At 46.7% G+C, this 26,844-nt stretch overlaps 2 protein-coding genes across 2 annotated transcripts in view; one reads left to right on the top strand and one right to left on the bottom strand.

Annotated features, from left to right (window-relative positions):
* MYO1C (myosin IC) overlaps nt 1-5,145 on the top strand; it is a 33,341-nt gene extending 28,196 nt beyond the window's left edge. Inside the window, exons 24-31 of the mRNA XM_064729574.1 lie at nt 391-474; nt 1,414-1,507; nt 1,618-1,673; nt 2,068-2,203; nt 2,654-2,724; nt 2,950-3,047; nt 3,210-3,309; nt 3,805-5,145. Of these exons, the coding sequence (XP_064585644.1) occupies nt 391-474; nt 1,414-1,507; nt 1,618-1,673; nt 2,068-2,203; nt 2,654-2,724; nt 2,950-3,047; nt 3,210-3,309; nt 3,805-3,831 (666 nt within the window). The 3' untranslated portion in view covers nt 3,832-5,145. The remainder of the gene's footprint in view (nt 1-390; nt 475-1,413; nt 1,508-1,617; nt 1,674-2,067; nt 2,204-2,653; nt 2,725-2,949; nt 3,048-3,209; nt 3,310-3,804) is intronic.
* Nucleotides 5,146-5,502: 357 nt separating this feature from the next.
* Nucleotides 5,503-24,811, bottom strand: YWHAE (tyrosine 3-monooxygenase/tryptophan 5-monooxygenase activation protein epsilon). The gene is made up of 6 exons (XM_064729483.1): nt 24,630-24,811; nt 15,410-15,609; nt 10,740-10,846; nt 10,219-10,425; nt 9,557-9,693; nt 5,503-6,418 (listed from the first exon to the last, which is right to left on the bottom strand). The coding sequence occupies exons 1-6, from the start codon at nt 24,691-24,693 to the stop codon at nt 6,366-6,368; spliced, it is 768 nt and encodes a 255-aa protein (XP_064585553.1). The 5' UTR covers nt 24,694-24,811; the 3' UTR covers nt 5,503-6,365.
* Nucleotides 24,812-26,844: the final 2,033 nt, after the last annotated feature.

Genomic DNA, 26,844 nt, shown 5'->3' with positions numbered 1-26,844 from the left:
TTGGGGTTCTCTACCTGTGGTTTGTCAGTAGCTCTGGGCTGTTTGGTTTCTGTCCCTGTGGGGTTTCCCCAGCTCTGGGCTGTTGGGTGTTTGTCCCTGTGGGTTTGTCCCCGGCTCTGGGCTGTTGGGGTTCTGTCCCTGTGGGTTTGTCAGAGGTTCTGGGCTGTTGGGTGTTTGTCCCTGTGGTTTGTCAGTGGCTCTGGGCTGTTTGGTTTCTGTCCCTGTGGGTTTGTCCCCAGCTCTGGGCTGTTGGGTGTTTGTCCCTGTGGCTTTGTCAGAGGTTCTGGGCTGTTGGGTTTCTGTCCCTGTGGGTTTGTCCCTGGTTCTGGGCTGTTGGGTGTTTGTCCCTGTGGGTTTGTCCCAGCTCTGACCACCCCCTGTCCCCCGCAGGCGTCGCAGCTCCTGCGCAGGCTCTGCATGCAGAACATGGTCTGGACCTACTGCAAGAGGATCAGCCCCGAGTGGAAGCAGCAGGTACAGGAACCTCTGCAGGGCTCCCTGACTCTGCCCAGGGCAGAACCCAAGGGAATGGAGCAGGGGAGCAGTGGCAGGGGAGGGCTGGGAATTTCTGCTTTCTGGGTGCCACAGGAGCAGGGTCACTGCTCTGGGGTTAGGTCAGACACACAACACTGAAAGCTGGAATGTGCACAGAAGAGACCCCATTCTATACATATTTCAATAGGTACTATTTAAACAGGCTGTGGAGCCAAGCCCCCAGATAATTTCTCTATTGAAAAGCCTTGCTACTCTGCCCATGGAAGCTAAAAATATAAGAAGCTGCATTATTCTGCCTGTACCATGTAAAGCAGAGTAAGAATCCTGCAGACACAAACCCAGTCATTTTCTAAACAGAGAAGTTACAGGAACCATTTCAACTGCTCTGTTGTAGCTAAAAAGAATAAAAATTATACTGAGATTTGATTCATCTCATGGAAAGGTAGGGGGAGGGAAAAAAAAGCTCAGTAAAGAGACAGAACAGGAGCTGTTGGCTGTAACTGCCATGAAGGTTTTTCCCTGCTCCCTCTCTCACCTCCTGCAGTGCATGGACACCTGCAATGAGGCTGAGCCTGTGATTAGGGACATGGGATTAACTCAGCTCAGCTGCTGCTTTCCCCCAGCAGACCAGACTCACTGAGAAGGAGCCACTTTTATCCCCATTTTCCCTGTAAATCACCCCAGGTGCCTTGTCCTGTGTCACAGGAGGGATTTCCCACTTTCCCAGCCCCTGGTTTGTTCTTGGAGCAACGGAGCCCAGGGCTCAGTCACTGACAGGGGCTGAAAGTTTAGGGTGACTCCTCATCCAATTATGACTGCTAATAAAACCACAAAGGGAACATCTCTTCTAACACAGACGTATCTTTTTAATGAGGAAAATTTTTCTACTAAATAAGAACACTTCTTTTGTCCTTGCAGTTGGAACAAAAAGTAATTGCCAGTGAGATATTCAAGGGTAAAAAAGACAATTATCCTCAGAGTGTTCCCAGGCTCTTCATCAACACTCGACTGGGTGAGTGGGGGTTGCCAAGTGTAACAGGGGGAGGGAAGGGGGGGATTAATGAACTCTTTCCTTGCTGGAAATTCCTTTCTGACCCCCCCACCTCTTTGGTTTTAATACAGGTAGAGAAGAAATAAATGCTAAAGTCCTTCAAGCACTAGAAAATGAAGCACTTAAGGTGAGAGATGTCAAGCTTTTGTCAAGCTCCCAGTTATTCAGCAGAAGGGCAAATTAGATTTCTGGAGAAAGTACAGCAAGAATTTTATATTATATTAAGCTTGTAATACTTTTGAGGGCAGTCTGGGAAGAGTTGATGGATTAGAAAGTGGAGATTTGGGCAGTTTAATGATGGCAGTTAAGAACTGAATGGGTTAGAGCTGGAGGGGAAGGGGGAAAAGCCCCTTGGGTGTCCCAGTCCCCAGGCAGGGCAGGCACCAGGGTGTGCCCAGAGCTGCTCAGGGAAGTTCTGGCACAGAGAATTTCTGCATTCCCGGTTTGCCAAGGCCTGGTTGGTGCCCGCTGGGGGCTGGCAGTGCCCAGGGGGGCCCTGGCCCTGCTCACTCGTGTTTCAGTATGCAGTGCCCGTGGTCAAGTACGACAGGAAGGGCTACAAGGCGAGGGCCCGGCAGCTGCTGCTCACCCACAGCTCGGCCATCGTGGTGGAGGAGTCCAAGATCAAGCAGCGCATCGACTACTGCAACCTGACAGGTGGGGATGGCACAGGCTGGCATGGGCACCCCTCACCCTGCTCCTCAGCACTACACACTCCACTTTGTCTTTGTCCTGGACAAGAATGGGCTGAGCTGATCCTGGCAAGCACTTTAGTATCTTGGAATTGCATTTTTCTAAAATGAAGCTCCATAAATGTCACCAAAATGACTCAAACTAGTCTCCTTTCAGCCCTGCCCCTCAGTGATTTCCCAGTTGCAGGGCCTGGCCATGGGGGAGCTGCACCATTCCTGCACAGCAGCTCCCTGAGCCACTGCTGCAGCTTTTGGCCCTTGGAATATCTGACTGGGGGGGGAAACTGCTGACCTTGTTCAGTGTGGGCCCTGGCTGGCCCCTCAGTGGGCTGGGTGGAACAGCTGCTGCACTCCTGAGAGGCTGGGAGCCCTCCCCAGCTCCTGGCAGTGCTGTGACACTCCCATCTCTCCCCAGGCATCTCTGTCAGCAGCCTGAGTGACAACTTGTTTGTGCTGCACGTGCACTGTGAGGACAACAAGCAGAAGGTACTGGGGGCTCATCCCTCCCTCCTCCAGGGAGCACATCCAGCTTGGAGCAGGGGGTGACAAAGGGACAGGGCTGTGACTTTGTGCCACCTCTTTCACTGCTGTGGCTCAGCAGTGCTCGTTTGCCCCCTCTGGTGCTGTCCCTGTCCCCTGTCCCTTCCAGCAGTTTAGTTTTGGTGCAGTGACACCAAAGCCATGATCCTAAAGCATGGATTCCCCTCCCAGGGTGATGTTGTCCTGCAGAGTGACCACGTGATTGAGACACTGACAAAAACAGCAATTCTGGCCAACAAAATCAACAATGTCAACATCAACCAGGGCAGGTGAGTGACACCAGGGCCCTGCTTCTTCCTGTACCCACCCAAATGTACCCAGTCCACCCCAGCCAAGGCTCCAGAGCACATCTGCTGCAGCTCTGTTAGCACCCAGCTCCTGGGAAGTCCCACACCCTCACCAGGGCTGTTCTCACCCTCTGCTCCTCACAGCATAAAGTTCACAGTGGGACAAGGCAAAGAAGGGATCATCGACTTCATCTCGGGCTCGGAGCTGCTCATAGCCAAAGCCAAGAACGGGCATCTGACAGTGGTGAGTGTGGGCTGGGGATCACTCACCCTGGAGCCCAAGCAGCGCTGGGGCCTGGGACACAGCCAGGGGATGTTCCTGCCCTGCTATCCCAGCCTTTCCCCTACTTGGAGCTGGGCACAGGGCTCCTGCTGCCAAACTCACACTCAGCAAGGGACTGTCCTCACTTTTTATTTCCACCCCCTAAGATTCATTTACTTCATAGCAAATCAAATTTTAGATACATTTAAAAACTCAAACAAAATCCTCTCCCTTTCTCAGCTTGTTTGTGGTGATCCTGACAGTCAGATCAGCCCCACAGCTGATTTATGCACTGTCAGACCCCAGCTTATTCAAAAATAAATCCAGCACAAATCCAGACTGGCCTGACACCCCTTCCAGCAGAGCTGAGAGCTCCCATTAGAACCAGAGGGCTGCCCATCCTCACAGCAGCCTCAGCATGTTCAGTGTCTTTTGCAGGATTCTGAACACATTTCCAAACCTGTCCTCCTCCTGCAGGTGGCTCCTCGGCTGAATTCCCGATGATGAACAATTCCCTGCTCCAGGACCTTCCCTCCTCTCCACAGAATTGGCTGAACGTTGCTCCCAGCAATCCCCCCCTCCTCGCTTTGCTCTTTCTGTTACTACCAAAGACCTGCACTTTCAGAACAACCACAAAATTCATCCCTGCTCTCTCCTCTTACTCTCAAAGTCCCAGACAAAGGCCTTCTCCTCTCCTCCTTCCCTGCCTGAAGGTGGGTCCAGCACAGCATCCCTGCAACCACAGCTCGGCACCTTCAGCTGGGCTTGGAGAAGGAGTTTAAGCCCTGATGGAAATGACCAAAATTTGTGCTTGTCATCACCAAAAAAAGCACAATCAGAAAACAAGTAACTCTGCTGCTTTCTCAGCCAAATCACTGAAATGCCAAACTTTGTATTCAGAATGTTTTATGAAGAATTTTGCTCAGAGGTGTTTTAATGCTTTGTGTTACAAATATAGTGAAGCCATATTGTGTAAATGAGTAAAACCTGTAAATACTTTATAGCCAAGCACGAGATGCACTACGAGAGATGGAGTTGATGTGGAAATTTTATGTTTTAGATTTGGAATTTTTGTTGGTTTTAGTTTATGGTTATACAAGGCATAACCTTAAAAACCCATGATGTAACTTCACTGATCAGGAGCCAGAGACTTTTATCTTTTTTTGAAGTCAGCTGTCCCATTTCTTGCTCTCTATTTTTATACCATAGGAATTTTTCATATCCACACAAACACAATGTAATACAAACTGCAGAGGTTACACTGCTCTGGGCTGGCCATGGGATGAACATGAGCATCCCCCACTTCCCTTCTTTCCCTGTCTGGGAGTCCCCACTGCCCCTTCCCTCACAGCTCCGCAGGCTCAGAGCACCTTCAGGAAAAATGGCTTTTCCTCTTGCTCCAGAACTGGAACTCAGATTCCCACAGTATTTATAGCAGTGCCTCAGTGCTGCTGTCCCACAGCTCCAGGGACACAGGGGTGGGTGCTGGCTGCAGCACAGGCTCCTCCTCAGCACCTTCCTTCAGTGCAAACAGCTGAGGGTGCAGGGCTGCATGGGGAGCTGCTGCTGCCCCCATGGCACAGCCCCACAGCCCAGCCCCCCCTGCCTTACACACCCTTCCCTCTGTGCTGCTGCAGCCACAGCCAGCCCCGAGTGCCTCCCAGCCCCTGCTGCCTCTCACAGCCTCAGCTCCCTCTCCTGCTCTGGTTCCTGATGCCCTTGTCCAGCCCTGCCAGCTGTGCTCAGTGTGTGCAGGGCACGCTGCAGATGTTGGTGTATAACCTCTGCCAGACTACGCTGAATAAATTTTTACGAAAAACCAACTCCCCTTGTCTTTGGTGCTGTTTCCTTACGTGGTTTGGGGGAAGCTGACCCCAGCTCTGTGTCCTTTCCAAGGAGCAGGTTATCCCAGCAGAGCAGATACCCTGAGTCCCTTCTCTTTATCTATGGAACTGGAACAGCAGGTGGGAGGAATTCACCAACCATTTCCCAAGGGTTTATACAGGGCAAGACTGGATAAAAGGGCTGCTCCCAGCAGCACAACTCACGCTCACACATCTTCCTTAGCTCCTGTCTGAAGAACAAGGCTGTTCCTGCTGCTCTCTCCCCCTCCAACTGTTCCTAGCACAAGCAACAAAGGAAAGTTATTATCCTAAAAGAAATTCATAGTGATGGTTGGCATTTTTAATTTAGGTTTGTTTTATTTAAGTTTAATGTTAATTCCATGCTGTGTTTCAGTAAGAACAATACAGATTCTGTATCTGTGGCTCCAGTCAGATATCCAGTAGTACAAATTAGCTTCAAGTTACACATACTGAACAAAAGAGGTTGAGCGAGCGAAGGGAGATGGGGAGAGGGGAGGGAGAAAAGAAAAAATATTGAACACGCATGCAGGCTTATCAATGCCACCTTCAATGCTAACCTGCTTGGAGGGAAAGTAAAGAACAGGCAAGAATGAGCAGCCACGGATTGTTGAACTGTTACCAGCACCATGATTTTCAGCAACGTTTCAGCAGTTTGGAAACTTTTTGTTTTTATACAGTAAAACCACTACAAGAAATGTCCCAAATGCAACCTCGCAACTTCAAGCTAAACACCCAATTAAGTTGAAACATTGGTATAAAATTCAGTTTAAACAGTTATAAAAAAAGAAAGATGCCACCACAATGAGCACTACCTGGCCAGGACCAATCTCTCCCTACACGGCCTTCAGGGTGTCACATCCAGGTCTGATGGCAATGTCACCACAGCTGGCAGAGACAATACAGTAATGCTGAAAGAGCCTTTATGCAGTCCTGTTAGTGTCTTAAAGAACCTAAAAGCTGGCACCAGTAAAATCCACAGAAATTCACTCTTGCCTTTAAGAACTTTTAAACTGTGTAAAAAAAATAAAAATAAAGAAACCCAACAGGGCAGGAACCTAAATTCTGAGACCCAATGTAAAAGTCAGATTTGGTGGTTCTCAGAGTGACACTGAGGGTTTTTGTGGGGAAGGGGGAGGGTGGTCAGAGATGGGTTCTCTTGTTGGCCTTTGTGTCTCACTGGTTTTCATCTTCCACATCCTGCAACGCTTCTTTATTCTGTTCTTCACCTGTGGAAGTGAGAAGAAGGAAGGAAAATGTCACCATTCCAACCTGAGAGCTGCAGAACAGCTTAACAAGCACCTAGAGATTAATATTTCCATGCAATACAAGCTCACTCTCCCACTCCACACTGCCAGCTCCAGAGTGAAGCATTCCCATGGAAACAAAGCCTTGGAATCACCTGCACCCTCTCACACAACTGCAGCCAGGCCATTGGAACGTGTGGGGACAAACAAACCCAGCCCTGAATCCTGACACCACTCAGGTGAGCAAGGGCTGGAGAGCCCAGGCAGAAACCACGGCAGCAGCTGTGGAACAACAGCCCTGGATCTGCAAATCCCTCCCCAAACCCACTCAAGCCTCAACAGCAAAGCACTTCAGGGAATTTCATAGTTACCTTTGGTAACTCCTGCCCTCAGTGTATGAAAAACACCCTACTGTGAGTCCAACCTGACAGAAACCCTGGGTTCAAGGTTATTAAATAAAACCATCCTGTGGAAATGAATGGCTGTGCCATGCAGTGGAGTGGGGCTGTCCATGAGACTCCTGCACTTTGGTTACTTCCAGCTGCCCCAGGGAGCTCCATGCAACACCTTCTGCAGGGCTTGACCAAAATCCTGCTGCACCTGGGCAAGCTCCAGGTACTCAGCTGGTGCCATCACACATGCACAAGTCACTTAATTGATAAGGGAGGCTGAAAAAACGCTAACAATTATCTGTAACCACATTAACATGGGACTCTCTTAAGGGCAATAAACAGAAATTAGTAATTAAAAACTTCATTTGCAATAAAACCCAATCAAATGAGACTGGTAACTTCCAGCAGATAACCAGAATGTTTGCTCAGAGCATGTCCAGATTCAGGATTAGCACCAGGTAAAATAGGAAGTAGATTTTGGAAGAGGAACACAGGACATTCAACAACAATAAAGTTTACAGACAGAATTCTGTTTAAGAGAGGAAAGCAGAGGCTTTAACCCAGACTAGAAGATCTGAGCATGCTCTAACCAACACACTTGAGCAATGCTCCTCTACCAGGTCACTGTGAGTACTCCCCATACCCAAATACTCCTCTATCCATCCAGGACTGCAGCTCAGCCCCCAACCATGTGAGTTACTCTGGATCCTGGGGAAGCACATCCCCCCTGGGCAGGGACAGGTGCCACAGGAGTGGCAGCAGGGACACAAGCATTTGTCAGCAGCAGGTGACAGAGGCAGGCACTGTTAGTGACAGGAAAACTGACACTGAAAACTCCAGTGAGCCACAACAAGAGACTTACAAAGTAGAGTTTTTAGGAAATGAACAGTTGGACTTTCCTTTAGGAATCTATACAGCAGGAAAGAAGGGGAGAACAGGAATCATATGGAGATGAAATTACAAGTGTGGAAATAAACTCAACACTCATCTGGGCCATGGGAAAGCTACAGGGACTGGGATGGGAGAGCAGCAGCTGGGTCAAGCCTGGCTTTACATCCCTACAGGGCTGAAATGGAAAAGGGAAAAGCTTAATGCCAGGGACAAGCCCTTTCCCATTCCCTGTGCTCATTGTGGCACCACTGATTTATTGTTCAAAGGCTCTGCTCGTTTGGGAATATGGAGCTCTGGAAATGAACTCAGAGTATTAGCAAAGTATGAGGAAACTCAACTTTGCACCTGTGATTGAACATTCTACATTATCACTTCTCTGGATCTGAAGAACTCCACCAAGATTTTAAGCAGTCCTGCAGTATCTTCAACTCTGTCATCATTATCTTCCTGGCATCAGTAACCAGGACAACCTGAACTGCTTCAGGAATAACAAAAATATCTATTTTCCATGCTGTGGAGCAAGAAATTTAGACCTCTATTTCTTTTTTCAAAATCTAAACAATCCTGTGCAACTTTTACAATATCCATGAGAGACATCAGCTCTGAGCAGATCAGGAACTTTTGAAAGGCAATGTTTGGAAGAGATTGGCACTGTCCCACACTGATCCAACCTTGTTACTGCACTAAAATGGCTTCCACAGACTACCAGGGTATTTGGCTCCAATAAAAAAATTAAAGGTTGTATCTAAATGGAGGGAATTTGAAATACATTTCTCCTCTCTAATGCCTATTCATGGCAAGGAAGGCATTCAACACCTGAAATGTTTTAGAGAAAAGTCTACAGATGCATCCAGGGTCCATCCTGCACCAGAGATCATCCTTGAAAAGGGAGGTGCAAGAGCCTTAAACACTGGGATGTGGAGTAAAGCAGGAGCCAAGAGCCCACACATTTACAGCATTCCCAGCCTCAGCAGCCCAAAGAGCAGTGAGAATCTATGGAGTAACAACACTTCAAAACAAACCCATCATCCTACACAAAACCAGGAAATTGGGAAGTTAAAAGAGTCTGCATTTGCTTTCAAATGGACACAGCACCAGTGAAGTGCTCCCAGGAATGCTGTGTGGCTACAAGAACAGCTTGCCAATAATTTAAGACATTCACATATTTATGTGAAGTTCAGCAGTGCTGTTTCTAAGCTCTGGGCATTTGTAGGTACCCAAAATAATCTTAGCAGGACTTATTTCTTCCCCTCCAAGTTAAAAGTAAAGAAGTCAGCTCTTCTCATTTGTCTCTCCAAGACAGAAACCCTAAAATGAGTAGATTTGTACTAAGTATTGAATGTGAAAAGTTTAGGGGTTGGGAAAGTCCATTCAGTGTGCCAAAAGCACTTCAAATATGTGTGCCATCCTTTGCTAGTGAACAGAAGCATCCATGTCCCACCCTCTGGTGCTGCCAGGGACACATTTGGCATTTGCTGTGGCAGTGAGAACATGGAGTGACCTGGAATGAAGGGGAACTAAGGATCTGCAGTGCTCCCTCCTGCACTGGAGGGTCACATCTGCTTGGAATGACAGCCAGAGATGCATGAAAGAAAGAAAAGATGAAATAAATGGAGTCACTGCTTTTACAGTCATGTGGGGAGGGACAAACAAAGTGTTGCTAATTCCACACCTCCTTCCTTCAAGTGAGAGCTCAGAAGACCCCAGAGTCACCCCTGTCACCTGGTCAGTGCTAAGGCAGGACAGGAGGGTCATTATTAGGAGAGACAGAAGTGACCCAAAGGCTCTCCATTTCCACACTCCTGGCTCAGGAGCTTCCCCAGCAGCACTCACTCACCATCACCCTGCATGTCTGAAGTCCATAGTGTCAGGTTATCACGTAACAACTGCATGATAAGTGTAGAGTCCTTATAGCTTTCTTCACTCAGTGTATCCAGTTCTGCAATAGCATCATCGAAAGCTGCTTTTGCCAACCTGCAGTGACACAACAAAGATGTAACAAATACTGCTGAACACAATCCAGAAGCACAAATTAACATCAGTCACTCTGTGCTTTAAGAAACTTTTTACTCAGTATTTGTTTTATTAAGCATTTCTACATCTTGATTAAGTGCTGCTAAAACCTTAGTGTTAGAGGAATGGTATTTGCTTCAATCACTGCCACTCTGCACATGCTCACAGGCCACAGAAATCAGTGCCACCACCCCCTCCAGCCTGTGCAAGAGAGGTTAAATCACCTCACACCTTGGGCAGTCTGAGGCCATGCACAGAGTTAACCTGGCAAGCTCTGAGCTGCCATCAGCTGATCAATTCAAGGTTATCACTGTGCTGCCTCTCATTACTCCCACACAAACAAGTGGCAGCTTGGACTCCAAAAAACGGTAAAAATCTTCCCAGTGAACTGACACCAATCACAGCAAACATCAGCAGAAGAAAGCAGGAAAAGCAGTTACTCCTGCCTTGGCTGGTACTCACACAGCATTCCCATATCCCACCTACCTGCAGGCACGATCAGGAGAATTAAGAATTTCATAGTAGAATACAGAGAAGTTGAGCGCAAGTCCTAAGCGGATGGGATGTGTTGGTGGGAGTTCTGTCATTGCAATGTCACTAGCAGCTTTGTAAGCCACCAAGCTGTTCTCTGCAGCCTCCTTCCTGTCATTTCCTGTGGCAAACTCAGCCAGATACCTATGGTAGTCCCCCTTCCTGAGAACAGAAGCAGTGGGAAGTCAGTAATCCTTGTTTGCCCACCAGCCATTAAATTAACAGCTGAAATTAAAGTGGTTTTAGATATTTACACAACACTGCACCAGGAGCTGAGGGAATTTTAAACCATCACTACAAGACACACCTTTTCTTCTCTTTATAAATGTTCAGCTGATGCAAAATAAAAAAAATCCAAGCAGAGATGTGATTTCTACATCAGCAATTCAATAAAAACTGTTGGTCTTACATCTAAGAGCTGCAATACACAACAGTGTATTTGAAGATTTCTGTCTCTATTTCAGGCCTGTACTTACATTTTGTAATAGAAAACCTTGGACTCGCCAGTGTTAGCTGCTGGAATGAGGTGTTTGTCCAGTACATCCAGAATGTCACAACAGATTAACTTCAGTTCAGTCTCAACCTATAAAGAAAAGTAAAAATATAACAAAAAATTAGAAGAGGGGGCAGGGTGAGCACTTAAGCCTAAAAGCTTTCAAAAGTACCCAAATATCAAACAGGTAATATCATGAAATTCCAAAGAGGGTTAAGACAGAAGCAAAATAAATAAAATGCAGCTGCTCCACAGGTGCATTAAGCAAAACAGTTCTGCACATTCAGCTGGAACACACAAGAGGCAGGGACTGATGGATGATGAAATGGGGAACTGAACAGTGGAACTGGAAACTCCTTGGAAGACATCTTGCTAGACCATTGCATTGTTTGTCTCAGGATGTAATTCCTCACTGCAAGGCTTGCACAACTCAATTCCTTCCATTTTTGATCCCAGAAGGCTGCCCTAAAAGTGGTACCAGCAAAGGGGACAATTTGAAGGTAATTAACCTGAATCAGCTCAACTCCATTATACCCCAGAGTGAAATGGCACCTTCACAACAGGTCCTAGTGAGTCCTTGGAGGCAAAGCTCTAAAATTAGAGCCTTAAGACAAAAATCATGGAGTATCAGAACAGAATCAAGATGTGCACACAAACAAAGGTCAGGTACAAGATGAAAACAAGCTCCAGAAGCAGGTGAAAAACACAAAGCGCAGCGACTCAGTGAAAAAGCAGAAATCATCAACACTGACAGTGAAATCTGTGGCCAAAAATACAGCACATAAAGCCTTATTTAAAAACAGATACTGGATTTGAATAGTCTGAACTGAAAACATTCACATGAACCTTCATTGTTTCCAGTTCCAAACATAAAGCAAGGCCTATGAGGTCAGGGTTCAGCACAGTTTCACACCTGCAGGCAAAGGAACTGAGCACACCCAGGGCAGCTGAACCCCCCCTGTGCCACCAGCACTGCCCAGACCAGGGGGGCTCTGAGCCCCCAGCCCAGCCCAGCAGCAGTGCTTGGTTTCATGCACAGCCTCCCATCCATTGCTGCTTTCTCATCATTTCACAGCAACTTTCACAGCTACACTGAAGAGAAGAACTCTGCCTCAAGCTGATTTCATATAAAGGAGAGATTTCAAGCAAATGCATTAAAGAAACTGCCAGGAACTGCAAGTCTTGGATCACAGAGCAGCCCCACTCAGTCCATCACCCCTTCCTATCCTCCCACCCAAGCATTTGCTTTCCTTCTTCCTTTAAGCATTTTCCTGGCCTTGTAATCCTTTTATCACCACACAGCTCCCAAACTATCTGGGTTTGTAACCACAGCAGTTATACCCAAAAGTGTTCAAATTACAGCTCCAAAGGAAATAATAAACTGGCACATACACACACACTGACTTGTACAAAGTAACAGATTTGCAAAAGTTCCTTTAGGTAAATTAACTGTCAGCAAATTTCATGGACAAATGTCAGAATGCCCTGACATTCACAGGAAGAATAAGATGCTGTACTTAATTATGTGACAAATGCTTAAGAAAGGTGCTGAAATATGGTCACTTGAGAAGAATCTACTTCATACATTCTTGGGCTACAAAAGCTATAAAACCTTTGGCCAGCAGTCAGTTCCTGCAAACTTCTTTCCTCTTGATCCTCTTTTTCAATGACTTCTTTTGCAGAGAGATCTTCAGCAAAACTGCAAAGAATTAAATCAGTTTCTAATCCTCTTTAGTTAAATAACCACACATGTACAAACTCTATTTCATCTCAGACAGACCTTTTCCAGCTTTGCTTAAAGGATCAGTCACACTTATCAGAGATCAGCTGCTGTCCAGGGCAATGGAAATGTCCTGAGCAAGCTTAGCTTAAAAAGATTTAATAGAAATCAAGGTGATTAAGAGTAAAACAAATAAACAAAAAACCCCACAACAAAACTACAAGCTCTTGTACAAAAAGGATCAGTTCCAGACAGAGCAGCTCAGTGAGCACTCTCTAAGAAGGGGGGATGGAGCAGAGCCTGGCAGCTGCTCAAACACAGCCCAGGCTGGGTGTCAGAGCACTGGGAACACAAATTCCATGTGCCACATCCCAGAGCAGGAAGGGGCAGGTTAATATCTGTGCTATGGGGTGGGAATGGATCTGGTTAAAGTGCAAGGGAGGAACTCCCTGTGTGCAGCCACACCCCACTGCAGGATGAAGAGCACAAACCTCAGTGGGCTCTCATCAGAGATGCAGCCAGATGAGAAATTCAGGGATTTTGTGGATCCAAATGGCCACAGGAGCCAGGAGAGCAGCCTGTGTACAAAGGAAGCACATAAATGGCATTTTCCCTCATGGCTGTGGATGTGTTTGGCTCCATTCAGCTGGAGTGGCCTGGGGAGAGGCACAGTCTGGTGTCCTCCATCTCTCACTACTGCACACCTGAGCCCAGCCCAGCCCAGCCCAGCACCTCCATCCCTGCAGTTCTGCCCCAGCCCACACTGGCCACCACCTCAAAAACCTCCACGTGAGCCATGAGCTGAATTACAGCAAATCCTGACACACACCCAACCCAGCAAAGAATTACTGTCACAAAAACCACTACAGAAACTCTCAATTCCTACTGCAGCAGCACTCACAGCTGCTTCTGGTGGATGAGAAATGTGTCTTTTAGAGATTCTGGTTCTTTCCAACTCCTCACTGCTTTAAACTTGGCCTTGTTGGCCCCCAAACATGGTTTGGGGGTTGGGGGGCAATGTTTGGTTGGTTGGGATGTTTTTCCCTTCTTCAGAGCCTTTCAAGTCTGAAAAAGGCTTTCCCAGCAATGAACTTACTCTGGAAAATGCTACAAAAGGCAGAATTTATTGACAAGGGAATCACAGTGAGCAGAATTCTGCTGCAGCTGTTTCTCCAGGGAAGCACTGAGCACAACAGGGCAGGAGTGCTGAGCAGTGACAGTGAGCAGCAGCTTCCAAACCTGGGCCATGTTCCTGCTCCCAGGCCACCCTGCCAAACCCTCACAGTCAGAGCAGATGCCAACCCTTATTAAGTGTCCCAGCAGCCACTAAGAGGATCTGGCTTTCAGATAATGCTCAGGAACCTCTTGTAGGAGTCCCTGTGGAGCTGGGCAGACACAGCCACCCCTTCCCCAGTGTGGAACCAGTGAGAGTCCAGGGCACTGCTCCTCCTGTGCAGCTCTGACCGGCCCTCCCTCTGAGGATTTCACAGCTCAACACCCTGTTGGCATGACACTGACTTCAGCGGCCTCTCCATCCTTCAGACACCTCAAGCACCACAAACTTGTACTTCTTGCACCCCAGTCCATCCAGAATGTCAGACATCCTTTACAAAAAGAGATCAGAATAAAGGCTATTTCCAGAGTCCTTTCAAAAGCAGGAGAAAAGTCTTTTCATCACCAAAGGATCTTTGGCAGAAGATGATAACCACCCACAAAACCCTGTGCAAAAGAATCTGGAAACACACAATGTAAAACAAATTTAATCACTGGATAGCTGTTATCTTGTTTTCTATGTTCTTTTAGGAAACACCCATCAAGAAAAGGTTATTTGGGACTGTATGTAACTGGCAGAGTCTCATCCCATCAGCATGCCAGCATAAAATTAGAAACTCCCAACTTTAACAATTCCATGGAGCAACAGAAACGCTGTGAGTCAACAGCAAGGAGACAGAGCCATTCCTGGGAGAAGATTCCCAAGCCAAGATCATTTCCATTGCTGGTATATGAATCAGTGCCAGGTGATAGAACAGACTCCAGTGTTTCTCTGAAGTGAAGATGTGAACCATGTGGAGGAACTTGTCCTCAAATAATGGAGATGAAGTCTCTGCAGAAGTGTGTGGGATTTAAATCGTATGGGAGGCTGCCTGCTCTGTGCTGAACCATCATTTAGGGCAGGGGGAACAAACTCACTGAGAGCTGGAGCTCTCATTAGCCCTTACCAATGCAAGTCAGAGCTTGCTGCAAGTTCTCCATTTTAGGTAAAGCTGCACACACTGACTCAGTCAGCATGAAGTTATGTGGATCAATTTTTCCCTCTCTTCAGAGAGAGAAAACAGCAAGGCCCTGGAGGCTGCTACACACAAAAGTTTCACAGCTGGGATGACCAGGACATCCCCAGGAACAGGAGTGACAGAAGGAGCCAAGAAGAGCCTGAAGAACCCCCCGTGGACATTTCAGGTGTTAATGTTTTGAACTCTCTAGGACAGAGAATCACAGAAAGTGTCATTGTGTGATCCAAAGCAACTTTTATAGGAAGTGGAAGTTTAACAGCCAAACACCTCCTCTGACAGGGTTAATTAAAAAATTAAGTTGCCTGGGGTCAGTGAGGCTGGAGGGGAAGGAATGAGGCCTCCTGAGCAGGTGGAGCCTCCCAGCTGAGCAGGCAGGGAAGCGCCAGCGCAGTTCAGACGCTTGGCAGAGCTGCTGATGCACTGAGGGAACAGCCCTGAGCCCTCCTGAGGGTTTACCCAGCAGCACCACAGCTCTCCCCTGCACCAGGAGATTCATCCTCCACATAAGGAACAGCTCCAGCCTCCCAAGGCTGCCCCCCTCCTCCAGGTCAGCACAGCACAGGCAGCCTGGAACAGCAGGGCTGTTTATGGCAAGGGACCAGAACCAAATGACATTCTGCTCCAAGACCAACTCCCTCTTACCATTTGCCGATATTCCCGAATCATTTTTAATTTGTCTTCTCCACCTTTGTTTTCTTCTTTCTGTTCAATGCTGCTGATTATTCTCCAGGAAGCTCTCCTGGCTCCAATCACATTTTTATATGCAACAGAAAGCAGGTTTCTTTCTTCCACTGTCAACTCCACATCCATGCCAGCCACCTTCTTCATTGATTCAACCATTTCTAGGAGGAAAAGGTCAGGCAATTATTCTCACACCTGAAGCATCTTTCAAATCATTCAATACAAGCTGTACATTAATGAGAACTTGGGAAATTAATTAGATTCCCTCCTTTAATCCAGCTACTCCTCACTTTTACCCTGGAGTGTTCCAAACAAATCAATCAGCACATACACAAAGGAAGTATCTGATATTCATCTGGTATTTTACAAGGGTTTCAAAAATTAATAACAGTTATCAGCACAATCCTACAGGAGTGTTTGTTCTCCAGAGTGCTCTGGAAAAAGCAGAGAACAGTGAGAAAAGGTGAGCAAATGTGATCTGGCTCTTGGCACAATCAGGAGAAATCTGAGGAATCAGAGGATGCTCCACTGATTTTTCAACTGGAATACAGTGTAACGTGGTAATTAACAAAAATATAAAATCCAGATTTGAATATAAGTAGAGATGTATGAGTACTGTTCCTAGGAAAATGAACATCCAAAAGAAAAATCTGGTGCTTGGAGTGGTAACAAAGAAGTCATCCTGAGTGTCCCCACAGCAACCATATGTACCCAAGCCAAGCAGCCATTCACACTGAAAAGTAACACACAAAACATGAATTAATATATATTTGTATTTTAAGCCTGTTGAAAAGTATTTCTAAACCTGAGGTTACAACAATCAATACCAAAACCAAAGCCAGCTTTCCTACACTCCAATGGAAGCAAAGATTGAACCACTTAAAGGAAGTTGTAACCCTTTCATTACCTAACCACACTGGGATTGTTCAAGACACATGAGAAGAACAGTATTAAATACACAAATGAAGCTTAACTTTCATTTTTGGCCCTCAGATGTCAAAATCTCAACCTGAACAGGCACAAGTTACTGCAGAATGGAGACTGCAGGCTCCCTGGCAGATCAGTGTTATCAGTCTCCAACAGGTCTCCATATGTGGAGGACAACACTTCATGGTGGCTCTATTTTTATCAGCAGATTTTGCTTCTCCAAATCACAGAAAGTAACAAAAAAAATCCACCAAGGATTTGATAAAATTTTTTGAAAACATCACCCTGCGATTGCAAAATGGTGAGAAGAATCTGAGAGCTGCCCTAGAACACTCCATGTTCACACAATTAATATTAACATAAACATAAGAAATTGATGCCAGTTAAGCTACAGGCAATATAATATAGCTACAATTTGCTACTTAAATAAAGCAAGCACTGTGATTTCCTCTCTGAAGGATGACCCCACCACCCCATTCATACAAAGAATCTACTTAAAAGCTGTGAATTTTTAAAATTATGCAAATTAAGCCATCTCATATTTTGAAGTTTATTAAACAACAGAGCTATGCTCAAGATTAAGATGTCTGACAGTTCTTGGGGATAAAAATGACAATCAGGAATTGAGACTTGCAGGCTTCATGACCTGGGTATCTTTGTCAAGCTCCAGCAAAAAATGGAGGTCTTGTTTTTAAAGCTAATATTTACTGCTTTCAGAAAGCAGCCCAGAGGTTACAGAAGATGCTGCCTTTTCTTTAAAGGGTTTCTAATATTGTGCTTTATCCATTGGAATTAAATGCACAGTTCTTCAGTCATACTCCTGGATGTACACAATGCTTTTATAGAAAATCTGCCTCTTAATGAAGACAACACAAATCCATTCACACTTATCCCATGTAACAATGATCTGCATGGAATAATGAGTGCAGAAATGTGGAGGTTGAGGAACATGGACAGCAACAGCTTCCAAGATCTTCTGCTCTGTGTCAGGAAACTGCAACAACTGGGCCAAAAAGGGCACATTTTATCAACTGTTCTACAGGTTTCCTTCAAAACCTCTTCCTTAGAAGCACATTTGTGTAGTGTGAAAATGTGAAATAAAAAACTATAGACAAGACTTGCTGTTCCCTGTAGATGAGGAGCTGTTCTCAGTGTACATTCAAACACATCATTACCAATTTAATCAATTGCTTGGGTCCTACAGGATTTTATTTATTACCAGACTGAAGATCTACAAGCTCTTGAACCAGAGGTTAAACCCAACTCAGCTGAGCAATGGCTGGTGCAGAGCCAAAGCCAAAGCCCTGCCCTAGAAGGAGCTCCTGGGTCAGTGTTGCAGACTGTGGCAAAGGAGGTCATTCCCCCCTCCTGCAGAGCCACAGCCACAGCAAGGAGGGAGCCAAAGGAAAGCAGGCTCACAACTGCTCCTCAGCAGCAAACAGCCCTTATCACCCCAGCAGTTTTATGACTGAGTTGTTAGTAAGTTAAACAGCCCCTGGGAACAGGATGCTGGGGGATGGGAAGCACCTCAGGTTCCTCCATTTGTTGTGAAGCTGCAGCACCCTCACCCTGGGTACAACCTCCCAACACCCACAACAGGAACTGAAAGGGCTCCCCCACAAAATCTTAATTTTGTCACTAGGTAACCACACAGCCACAGATCAGAATCCCACCCATAAACAACTGTCCCACCCAAAGAGAGAACATTTATCAGTCTTTTTCAGGCTACCCACAGAAGGTTTCTAGTTTAGTAAAGAGCCAAATTTTACTTAAAAACACAAAAATCTGGGCTGATATTTCAACAAACAAAATATTATGCACATACCTGGGTCTTCTATGGTAAAGCCATAATCTAGCCCTGAAAATTTAAGCCTGATGAAAAATCTTAAGAATACAGGCAGTCCAAAAGCAAGGGGAAAACCTATCTGTATCTCCTCCAAGAGAAAACAAAAATAAAATCACCCACACCGGCAACAGAGGAAATTATTTTTTATTTTAAGTGCAGTTTTACCTATCTAGAAGTTTCCACAAGGAGGTGGAAAGCTCAGTCAGAGACCATTCAAGACAAAATACAAGTCTGAGATTACACTTCATTAACAAGGATTACTGCAGGAATGACAACTCATTGCATACAAAATCCAGAGAAGCTTCCACTGCATTATGGAAAAAGCAGTGTTATGCAGATTCAGAGACACAGACTTTATTTAAGTGGTTAAGTTCCAGCCTCTCAGGTGATTGTGGCTGTCACTTATTGTGCTACTGTCAGCTCATGCCACCATCAGAGCAGGAAATCCCAAAAATGTAAATTGTGGAAGGAGAGGGGAACATTCTGGAGGATGACATGCTTGTCCTAGATTTAGATCCTTCCCCAAGCACCTGCTGCTGGTTAGGAAACACCACAACACACACACACTGCCTGATCAGGTCTGTGTATTTTTATGGAAAAGCTGACTCCAAACAACTGCCCAAGATACTACAAAACTGTCATGATGATGACCAGGCCATTTTTTAGGTTCTTATATTCTACTGCTGTGATTAAAATGCTGGCTCCCCACTGCAAACCCTGCTGAGTCACCTCCAGCCACCAGGAGGGACACACAGGCAGAGCCTGGAAAGCACCAAGGGCTGGCACAGAGGTGGCACCTACAAAGGGTTTGTGAACAGCAAGGTGCAGGGATTGGGGTGTAAAGTCAAAGACAAAGAATAAGCCTTACTCAAAGCTAAAAAGTCATGGGGAAGTTTAATCTTTTCTACTGTTCTGATCTAAGGGCAATAAAGCAAACCAGGATCCTCGAGCTTCTAAGCTGCTGCCCAGTACCTACTCCAGCATTTCAGGAGCAAAAAGCTGCAAATGAGCATCCTGTGAGCTGTGAGGAGCTGGAGGACACAGCAGAAAAATGTTCCCTTGTGTCTACCAGAGATGATCACAGACTATAAACAGTATTCAAAGACTCAGTACAAGTGTTAGCCTTGTACTTGTTCATTCTTGCAATGAACAAAAGATGATCAGGAACAATTCACAGCAACTCGAAGTGTCTGACCCTAAACTGTTGTGTGTAACCTCCAGGCAGGGCTTTAATAGCTGCAAACACAAAGTGGTTTACACTGCTCACTTGAGAAGGGCTCCAGCACACACTCAAGGGATCTACAACACCATGAACCCAATACTCACTAGGGGTCAAGTCAATGGGAATTACACTTAAAAAACCCTGGAATAAGTGAGTATATGCATAATCATTATCCTGTATAGCATGGCCTTCCATTCTGCCTCACAAATCTACTGGAATGCCTTGAACAAGTGAAGCACGTGGACAAGGAGACATAATTGGAATAGTCTACCTGGATTTCCCAAAGGCATTGGACAAGGTCCCTCACCCAAGGTTCTTTAAGGAACTCAACTGCCATGGGATAGGAAGGAAAGTCCTCACATGGATAAACACTTGGCTGAAAGACAGGAAACAGGGCATGAATATGAGCCTCAAGTGTTGAGAACAGAGAAAGCCCACCAGTGGAACCACAAGGGATCTGGGCTGGAAGCAGGCTGGCACTTCTGAGGGAGCCACAGGAGCAAACAAGAAGTTCTAATTTAGTAGCAGCAAACTCCTAGGAACAAAGATGAGAAGAACTGAAGAAATAGGGGCCAGTGTGTTTTCTTCAGCAAGAGATGAATGTACTGTGCAGATTAACGCCACAGACTGCATTTCCCACAGCTAAAACCTCCACCTGGCATCAGTGGGCACCACCCTGCTCACTACACTGATGCTCCAAATTCAACCAAGTGCAAGTTCAGCTCCTCTTGCCATCCATGAACTCCTCTAACACACCATGGCACTGCCTGCATGAGGTTTTTCTGTTCTCTTAGGGAATCCTGGGTTTGGCATCCAGACAGGGCTGAACCCATCCCAATCGATTCCCTCCTGCCAGCTCAACACCCCTCTGACCTCTCAACTGCCTCATTCAGCTCACCAGCTCAGACAACTGCTCACAGGGGAAAAAAAATTAATCCTGCCTTTTATTTAGAGAACTGAACTGGTTCTAAGGGTCAGACCAGAATTCAAGCACAAATGAGATGCATTCCTTATCACAATATGCAAGTTTTACACAAATGAGCATAAAAGAACCTAACAGGTGGCTTCTAGAAGGAAAAAAAAACCCCAAATAATATCCAACCTGCACAGTGGCTTGATGATGATTTGTGGACAAAGCAGAGGGTTATTTTGCTATTCCTTGTGTAAGGTTTGGAACAGCTGGTGCAGTGAAAACCCTTCCAAACCTGGCAGCATGACTCTGCAATAAACAGCCCTGTACCTTTACACACATGGAGAACACAGGTTAGGGCCAAGTTATCCTAGCAACAGTGGGATTTTCTGCATGATCAATTGTATGGTCTACCACAGGTCCTTCTTGCAACAAGAACATTTTTATATCATTCCTCTAATCTCTTCAAGCTGTGGACATTTACTTTTCCAAATCAAGAGGATTTCCCCACTATTTCTAACAAACATTTCAGTTTGAAAGCAAACACCTTAAGCCTGGGCCTGATCATAAATCTCTCCCTTGACTGAGATCTGCTCTGAGCAATCCTCTAATACTGGAAACCAGTTCAGCTTCTGGGCTGCTTGCAGAGGACCTCACCATGCAACTGCAGAATTCTGTCTCCTTTGTCTGCTCCTGGTACCTCAGGAAATTCAAGAAGGCCATTACAGACAAAGGCCCTCTCTCACACACTGCTCATAATCACAAGTCAATTTATATCCCAGTGTGTACAACTCCCACTTAAAGAATTGTACAGTCTTACTCCTTTAGCATTGTCTTGCTCATATTTTAACTCTTGGATTCCTAAAATTCTTAGGGATATGCTGAGATTTTTCTGCCTTTTACCTCAGAGACAGCAGTCACACCCACACCACTACAGCAGTAAGAGCTTTAACAGGGGAAGTGGTAACCATTCATGGGGAGAGGAACCCAAAAAACTGAAGTGTGCTTGACATCTGCTTGAATGAGACCAATCCTCTGCAAACCAAAATTAATATGCAACTTGAATTCTAATTTGTGACTTATTGATTCCTCATTAGGCTCTAAGCTGAAGACCTGTTACTAGGAGACAGCTCTTCCTAAAAAGGGTTCAAATCTTGAACTGAACCCACTGCTGCACACGTTCCTGCCTGTGATAAAGACATTTCTAAAGACAAAGGAGCTGCTGTTAGCCTGCTGTGCTGGGAGGCAGGAAACCTGTCATGGTGGGCTGGGCTTTCCTTACCTGTACCTTGACCCATTCTCTGGTTCTGAGGGGGAAACTCCCCTGTTTCACCTCACCCAAGTGATGCAGTTCAAGACTTGGAATCATCTGCTCAGACTGCCTTGAGCCACAGCACGTTTCTCACCTCAAACAAAGATGTTCCCAGCCTCCACAAAGAGGAATTGGTTTCAATATTCCGCAGCAGTCTACAGGAATCCTCTACATCCTCTTGATATAGAGTTCCACAATATCACTCCAATTGTTTTCCAAAAAAGGAGTGAATTTAGTTATCCATTATTCTACCAATAAGGAATAGCAATGAGTGAGATTTCTCCCCAAGCTTCCTGTACTGCCACTAAGCTTCCTGGCATTTTGTGATTTGCCATAACATGCCTAAGCAGATCTGTGAAGATAGACAGACACCCAAATCTCTTAATATATCTCTGGAGATCAGGGTTTAAGTGCTACTTACACTGCAGAAGTACCTAGAAAGTTGTCCTCTTAATCTGGGCCACCATCCTGAGGACAGCACAGACACAGGACTAGATTCCCAACCGCTCACAAATGCAGCTCCCAAGACTTCAGACATCCCTAAGTGGGTCAGGTAAGTAACACCAAAGAAGCCACAGTTGGATGCCCACCATAAGTGCTGCTATAAATGCCATGAGCCATACATAAATAGCAACCCACCATTCTTCCAGTCTCCAGGAGAAAGATGGGACAGAATTTACACTTATTCTAATGTTAAACACAAAAAGATTTGTCAAACTCATATTTGAATTACCCAAGGGATTTGTATTCCAATGTATCTGTAGCCAGTACTTACCATCACCCCATTTTATATGTGCCCATTAATAACTGTGGTCCTTAATTGTGCACCTCAAAGATCAAACTGAGGAGCAAAATTAGGATTGGCTGACTCTTTCCTCACATTGCTTCTGAAATCACTTTGTTCACAGAATTATCCAGCAGTCTCAGCTATGATCTTGGCAGAACTGCATTATTTCACATTAACAAGAACAAATTATGCCAATCATTTTTAATTGTTTCAGCTGAACAGGAACAGAGAATTAAATGATAAAACAGTATCTACAGTACATTTTCTTCCAGGCCATGGACATGAAGGAAGTGAAGATGCATTTAGAGCAGCTGGCAGAATCAGAGGGTCCATCTTAAATTATGGTGACCCAACCTGATTCCTAAAACCCAGAGCACTGATTTAAACAAGACAACCTTAAGCTCAGTGCTCCAAAACTGTAACAAGTCTCAGGCCCATTCAGAAGCAATACAGCACAACAGGTCTGCTACATTCTGCTCTGGGCAGCTTGTTTAGCAAACATTCATGGTGCTGGGAGAACCAAAAGTCCACCCAGGGAAATGCTGCACCGAGGCAATAATCCTTCCCAATCCATTTTTATCAGTGGACAGGAAGTTTGCATTGCAGATCTGTGCCATGGGGTAGAGTCCTGTTACCTTCTAACAAAGTGATTTACTGCTGACTTCAGAAAAGCCCACAAAGACAGTCATGCCTCCAGAGCTCCCAAGGATGATGATTCCTCCAGGATGTTGGGTTTCCACTCAAGCCAAAGCCAACACCTTCACTGGCACTGAATCATCCCTGCCAGGTGGAGAACCCTTCCCTCCTCAACACACATTCTGTGAATAAGGACGTGTTTCTCTTCCCAAGGTAATTATGGTACCCCAATACCTGGTTTTGGGGGGCATTTCCTTTCTCTAGGTCCTTCAGTTATTGCAGAGACTGACTTACTGCTTTCCTTTAGTGATACTAAGAATTATAACCTATTTTCCCATCAGAACTCTAAATGAATGGAGATTTATTTAGGCCTTCTTTTTGTTTTAGTTTCTCCTTTTTTCTCCAAAAACGTGTATTTTTCAGGTTTTCTGCTATGATGCCATCAGATGTTTTTTTGCCATCAGATGTTTTTTGTGTCATTTGGTGAGAACTTGGTCATGTCGTCTATAAAAATTTAGGAACAGAAAATATTTGGAGTGTCTTCTTACCTCTCTAAATGAGGTGTTACTGCATTCACACATTTCACTTACATATATTTATTTCACTTCAAATGAGTAATCACAGCTCTCAGGGCAAAGTAACAGTCTTAGAAGAGTCGAGAAAATTAAAGGCCCTTTCTATTATATGCAGGGGAACCATGTTTAAAAGGAACAGTTGCAAGACAGACATTTTTGGGGCAAGAGACACCACCCAGGGTTGCCAGTTCCTCCCCTCTACCCCTTTTCCCCCAGATATTAAATCATCACGGATATTAAATGATCAGAGATAACACAAAAACTTAAAGGGGAAAAAGGATGAAAAGAAAACGCTGGGAAAGTGAAACTACCTGTAATAATTCCTACCACATAATAAAAGCATATGCGTTTTCTTTAGGCAGTGAATCATGTACTCGCTCCCTGCAGGGTGAGAACTCGCTCTCTCTGCCTTTGCCAGGGGCAGCAGCATCTCCAGCCGGGGGTAGAGGCAGAGAAAGAAGCGCAGCCCCGTCCCCAGGGACCCCCGCGAGCACGGCCGGTGAGGGGCCGAGGGCCGGGCCCCCCCTCCGAGCGCTCGGCATGGGCGTTGTCTGCGGCGAGCCGCCCTCGCTCCGCTCCGCCCGGCCGGGGCAGCGCGGGCCGGGGCCGGCCGGACCTCGCGGCGCCGTGAGGGGGAGCGGGGTCTCTTTGTGGGGCCCCTCGAGGCGGGGGCGGCTCCCCTGCCCCCCCCTCCAGGACTCGCCCTTCGCGGCCGCCATTTTATTCCCGGCTCCTGCCGCCACCGCCCCCCGCCCCGGGCCCCGCCCCGGCCCGAGACACCCCCTCGCCCGGGCCCCCCATCCCCGCTTCCAGCGGCCCCTCAGGGCGCTCCCCGTCGCCATTTTGTGTGCGCCCCCTCCTCCGCCCCTGCCCCCCCTCCCCCGCCCAGCCGCCATTTTGTGGCCGCTCCCTCCCTCCCTCCCTCTCCCCTCGGCCGTGCACGGCCTCCCGAGCCCGCGCGCTCACCATCGTAGCGCTCAGCCTGCTCAGCCAACTTGGCCTGATAGACGAGGTCCTCCCGATCGTCCATGTCCTACGGGCGGGGCGGCGGCGGGGACTGCGCGGGGCGGATGGCAGCCGATGGGTCCGGAGGGCTCTGCAGCTACCAGCTCGCTGCTCTCCGGGCAAATATGGCGGCAGCGCCTCCTCCCGCTGCATCCGGGCACTCCCGCGGGCGCGCGCATGCGCCCCACCGCCTCCCATGGCAACGGCGGCTCCCTAGCAACGAGCGGGGGGCGGGGTGAGGCGGCATGAGGGCTGTGAGGAGGGGTGAGAATAAAGGGAATGGGGCGGTGTGAGGGCTGAGGCGGTGTGAGGAGGGGTGAGAATAAAGGAAACGGGGCGGTGTGAGGGATCAAGCGGGATGAAACGGGATGGGGAGTTAGGCGGAATGAGGGGTAAGGCGAGATGAGGGATAAAGCAGGATGAGACGGGTGAGGGGTGAGGCAGGGTGGATGAAGCGGTCTGAGGGCTGAGGCGGGATGGATGAAGCGGTGTGAGGGCTGAGGCGAGATGAGAGATAAAGCGGGATGAGGCGGGACAAGGGATGAAGCGGCGTGAGGGTGAGGCAGGAAAGATGAAGCGGCGTGAGGGTGAGGCAGGATGAGGGATAAAGCGGAATGAGGCGGTGTTTTCGGTGTGAGGGGTGAGGCGGGATGGATGAAGGTGTGAGGATGAGGCAGGATGGATGAAGCGGTGTGAGGGTGAGGCGGGATGGGTGAAGCGGTGTGAGGGTGAGGCGGGATGAGGAATAACACGGGATGAAGGATGAGGCAACCCAGCAATGGCGGAGATGGTTCCCCCATCCCCTACCCCGCTTTGGCGGGGCCGTGACCGGTTCATGGCTGTGGGCAAGCGGGGGGCAGCGGGCCCGTCTGCCGGTCGCATTTCCCTCAGTGCAGCTCCATCTCTCCATGTTTGTGCTGCCCTCAGACGCTGACAGCGCTGTTTGTGTTACCCTCTCTCGGTATTTGGGTACAAATCACCCCATGTGCCCCTCATGGAAGGGTGGATCTGTGACCGAGAGGCAGATGGTCACATACAGATTTCTGCAGCCTCTCCAGGGTGTTTGCGCTATGTATCACCTCCTGCATAGCACCTGCATAGCACGTGGTAATTTCACAGTTTCAAGAGGCTAGAAAATCTAGAAAGTAAAATTGAATGCTTCACGAGTTCCTCACACAGTACTTCTGAAAACCAAAAGGAGCATTCACTTCAATAACTGAGATAATGTCTCGATTTCTGAAATCATAATGGTTTCAGAAAACTAAAAGGGATGATGCATGGCTGGCATGAACCTGATCTTCAAAGATCCCCATCCCTGGGGTGTTCAAGGCCAGGTTGGATGAGGTTTGGAGCAACCTGGTCTCATGGAAGGTGTCCCTGTCCATGGCAGAGGAATTGGAATGAGTTTTAAGGTCCCTACTAACCCAAACCATGCCACAATTTTGTGATTTGCTCAGGGTAGCTGTGAATGAATTCTTGTCTCTTTTCCCAGTGTATCCCTGGAAATGCAGACTACAGATGCTCTCCCATCACCTCACTGACAGGAAAACTGCCCAGAGACCAAGTTTTGACAGCAGAGACAGAGCTGGCCCTGGCACCTCCTGGACACAAAGTCAGGTATCCCCATTTATTGTATTGTGCCCACTGAAATGGGCTCCTGATGGGTGACTGAGGGCACACACCTTCAACACCATTCAAAGCACATTTTTTCAGTAGTTTATTAGAGGCCTGACTTTTTTTTTTTTTTTTTCAGTTGATGAACATGAGTTTTAGGGCCTGCAAGATCAACATAACCTTATGCTTTACTTATAAATAAATCTAAAACCTTGACAGAACTATTTTTATATCACTTACTCAGAAAATCAATGCTCTGTTTTCAAGGGATATTTAGACCCTCTTTTTCACAGATCAGGATCATCTAATCAGGATTTCTTAAAAACAAAGACATCAGTCCAGAAAAAAAATTTCTTTTTTTGGATTTATTTGAAGTAAGATTAGAAAATGCTGATTTTGCTGAAATTGGGAATCATTGTAAACCTTTACTTCTGAATTGATGGTAAATGCATGATACAAAGTTAGGCACTCAAAAGGTCCCAGAAGTGCACAGTCACTATCTCTGTGTAAATTTTTAAGACTTGCAAATCACTTTTGCACTCTCTTAACCGTAAAAGTCTAT

Source organism: Zonotrichia leucophrys, chromosome 19 (assembly GCF_028769735.1).
Source record: "Zonotrichia leucophrys gambelii isolate GWCS_2022_RI chromosome 19, RI_Zleu_2.0, whole genome shotgun sequence".
In the NCBI taxonomy this organism is placed as follows: Eukaryota; Metazoa; Chordata; class Aves; order Passeriformes; family Passerellidae; genus Zonotrichia; species Zonotrichia leucophrys.
Note: the sequence above shows the minus strand (reverse complement) of the source record. Positions and strands in the feature narration are given on the sequence as shown.

Bases quoted from the DNA above. Each gene is read 5' to 3' on its own strand.
- YWHAE (XM_064729483.1), bottom strand. From the start codon at position 24,693: ATGGACGATCGGGAGGACCTCGTCTATCAGGCCAAGTTGGCTGAGCAG. The intron at 15,610-24,629 runs GTGAGCGCGCGG...TTTTCCTCCTAG, and splicing joins GCAGGCTGAGCGCTACGATG to AAATGGTTGAATCAATGAAG. The intron at 10,426-10,739 runs GTAAGTACAGGC...TTCTGTTCTCAG, and splicing joins AAGGTTTTCTATTACAAAAT to GAAGGGGGACTACCATAGGT.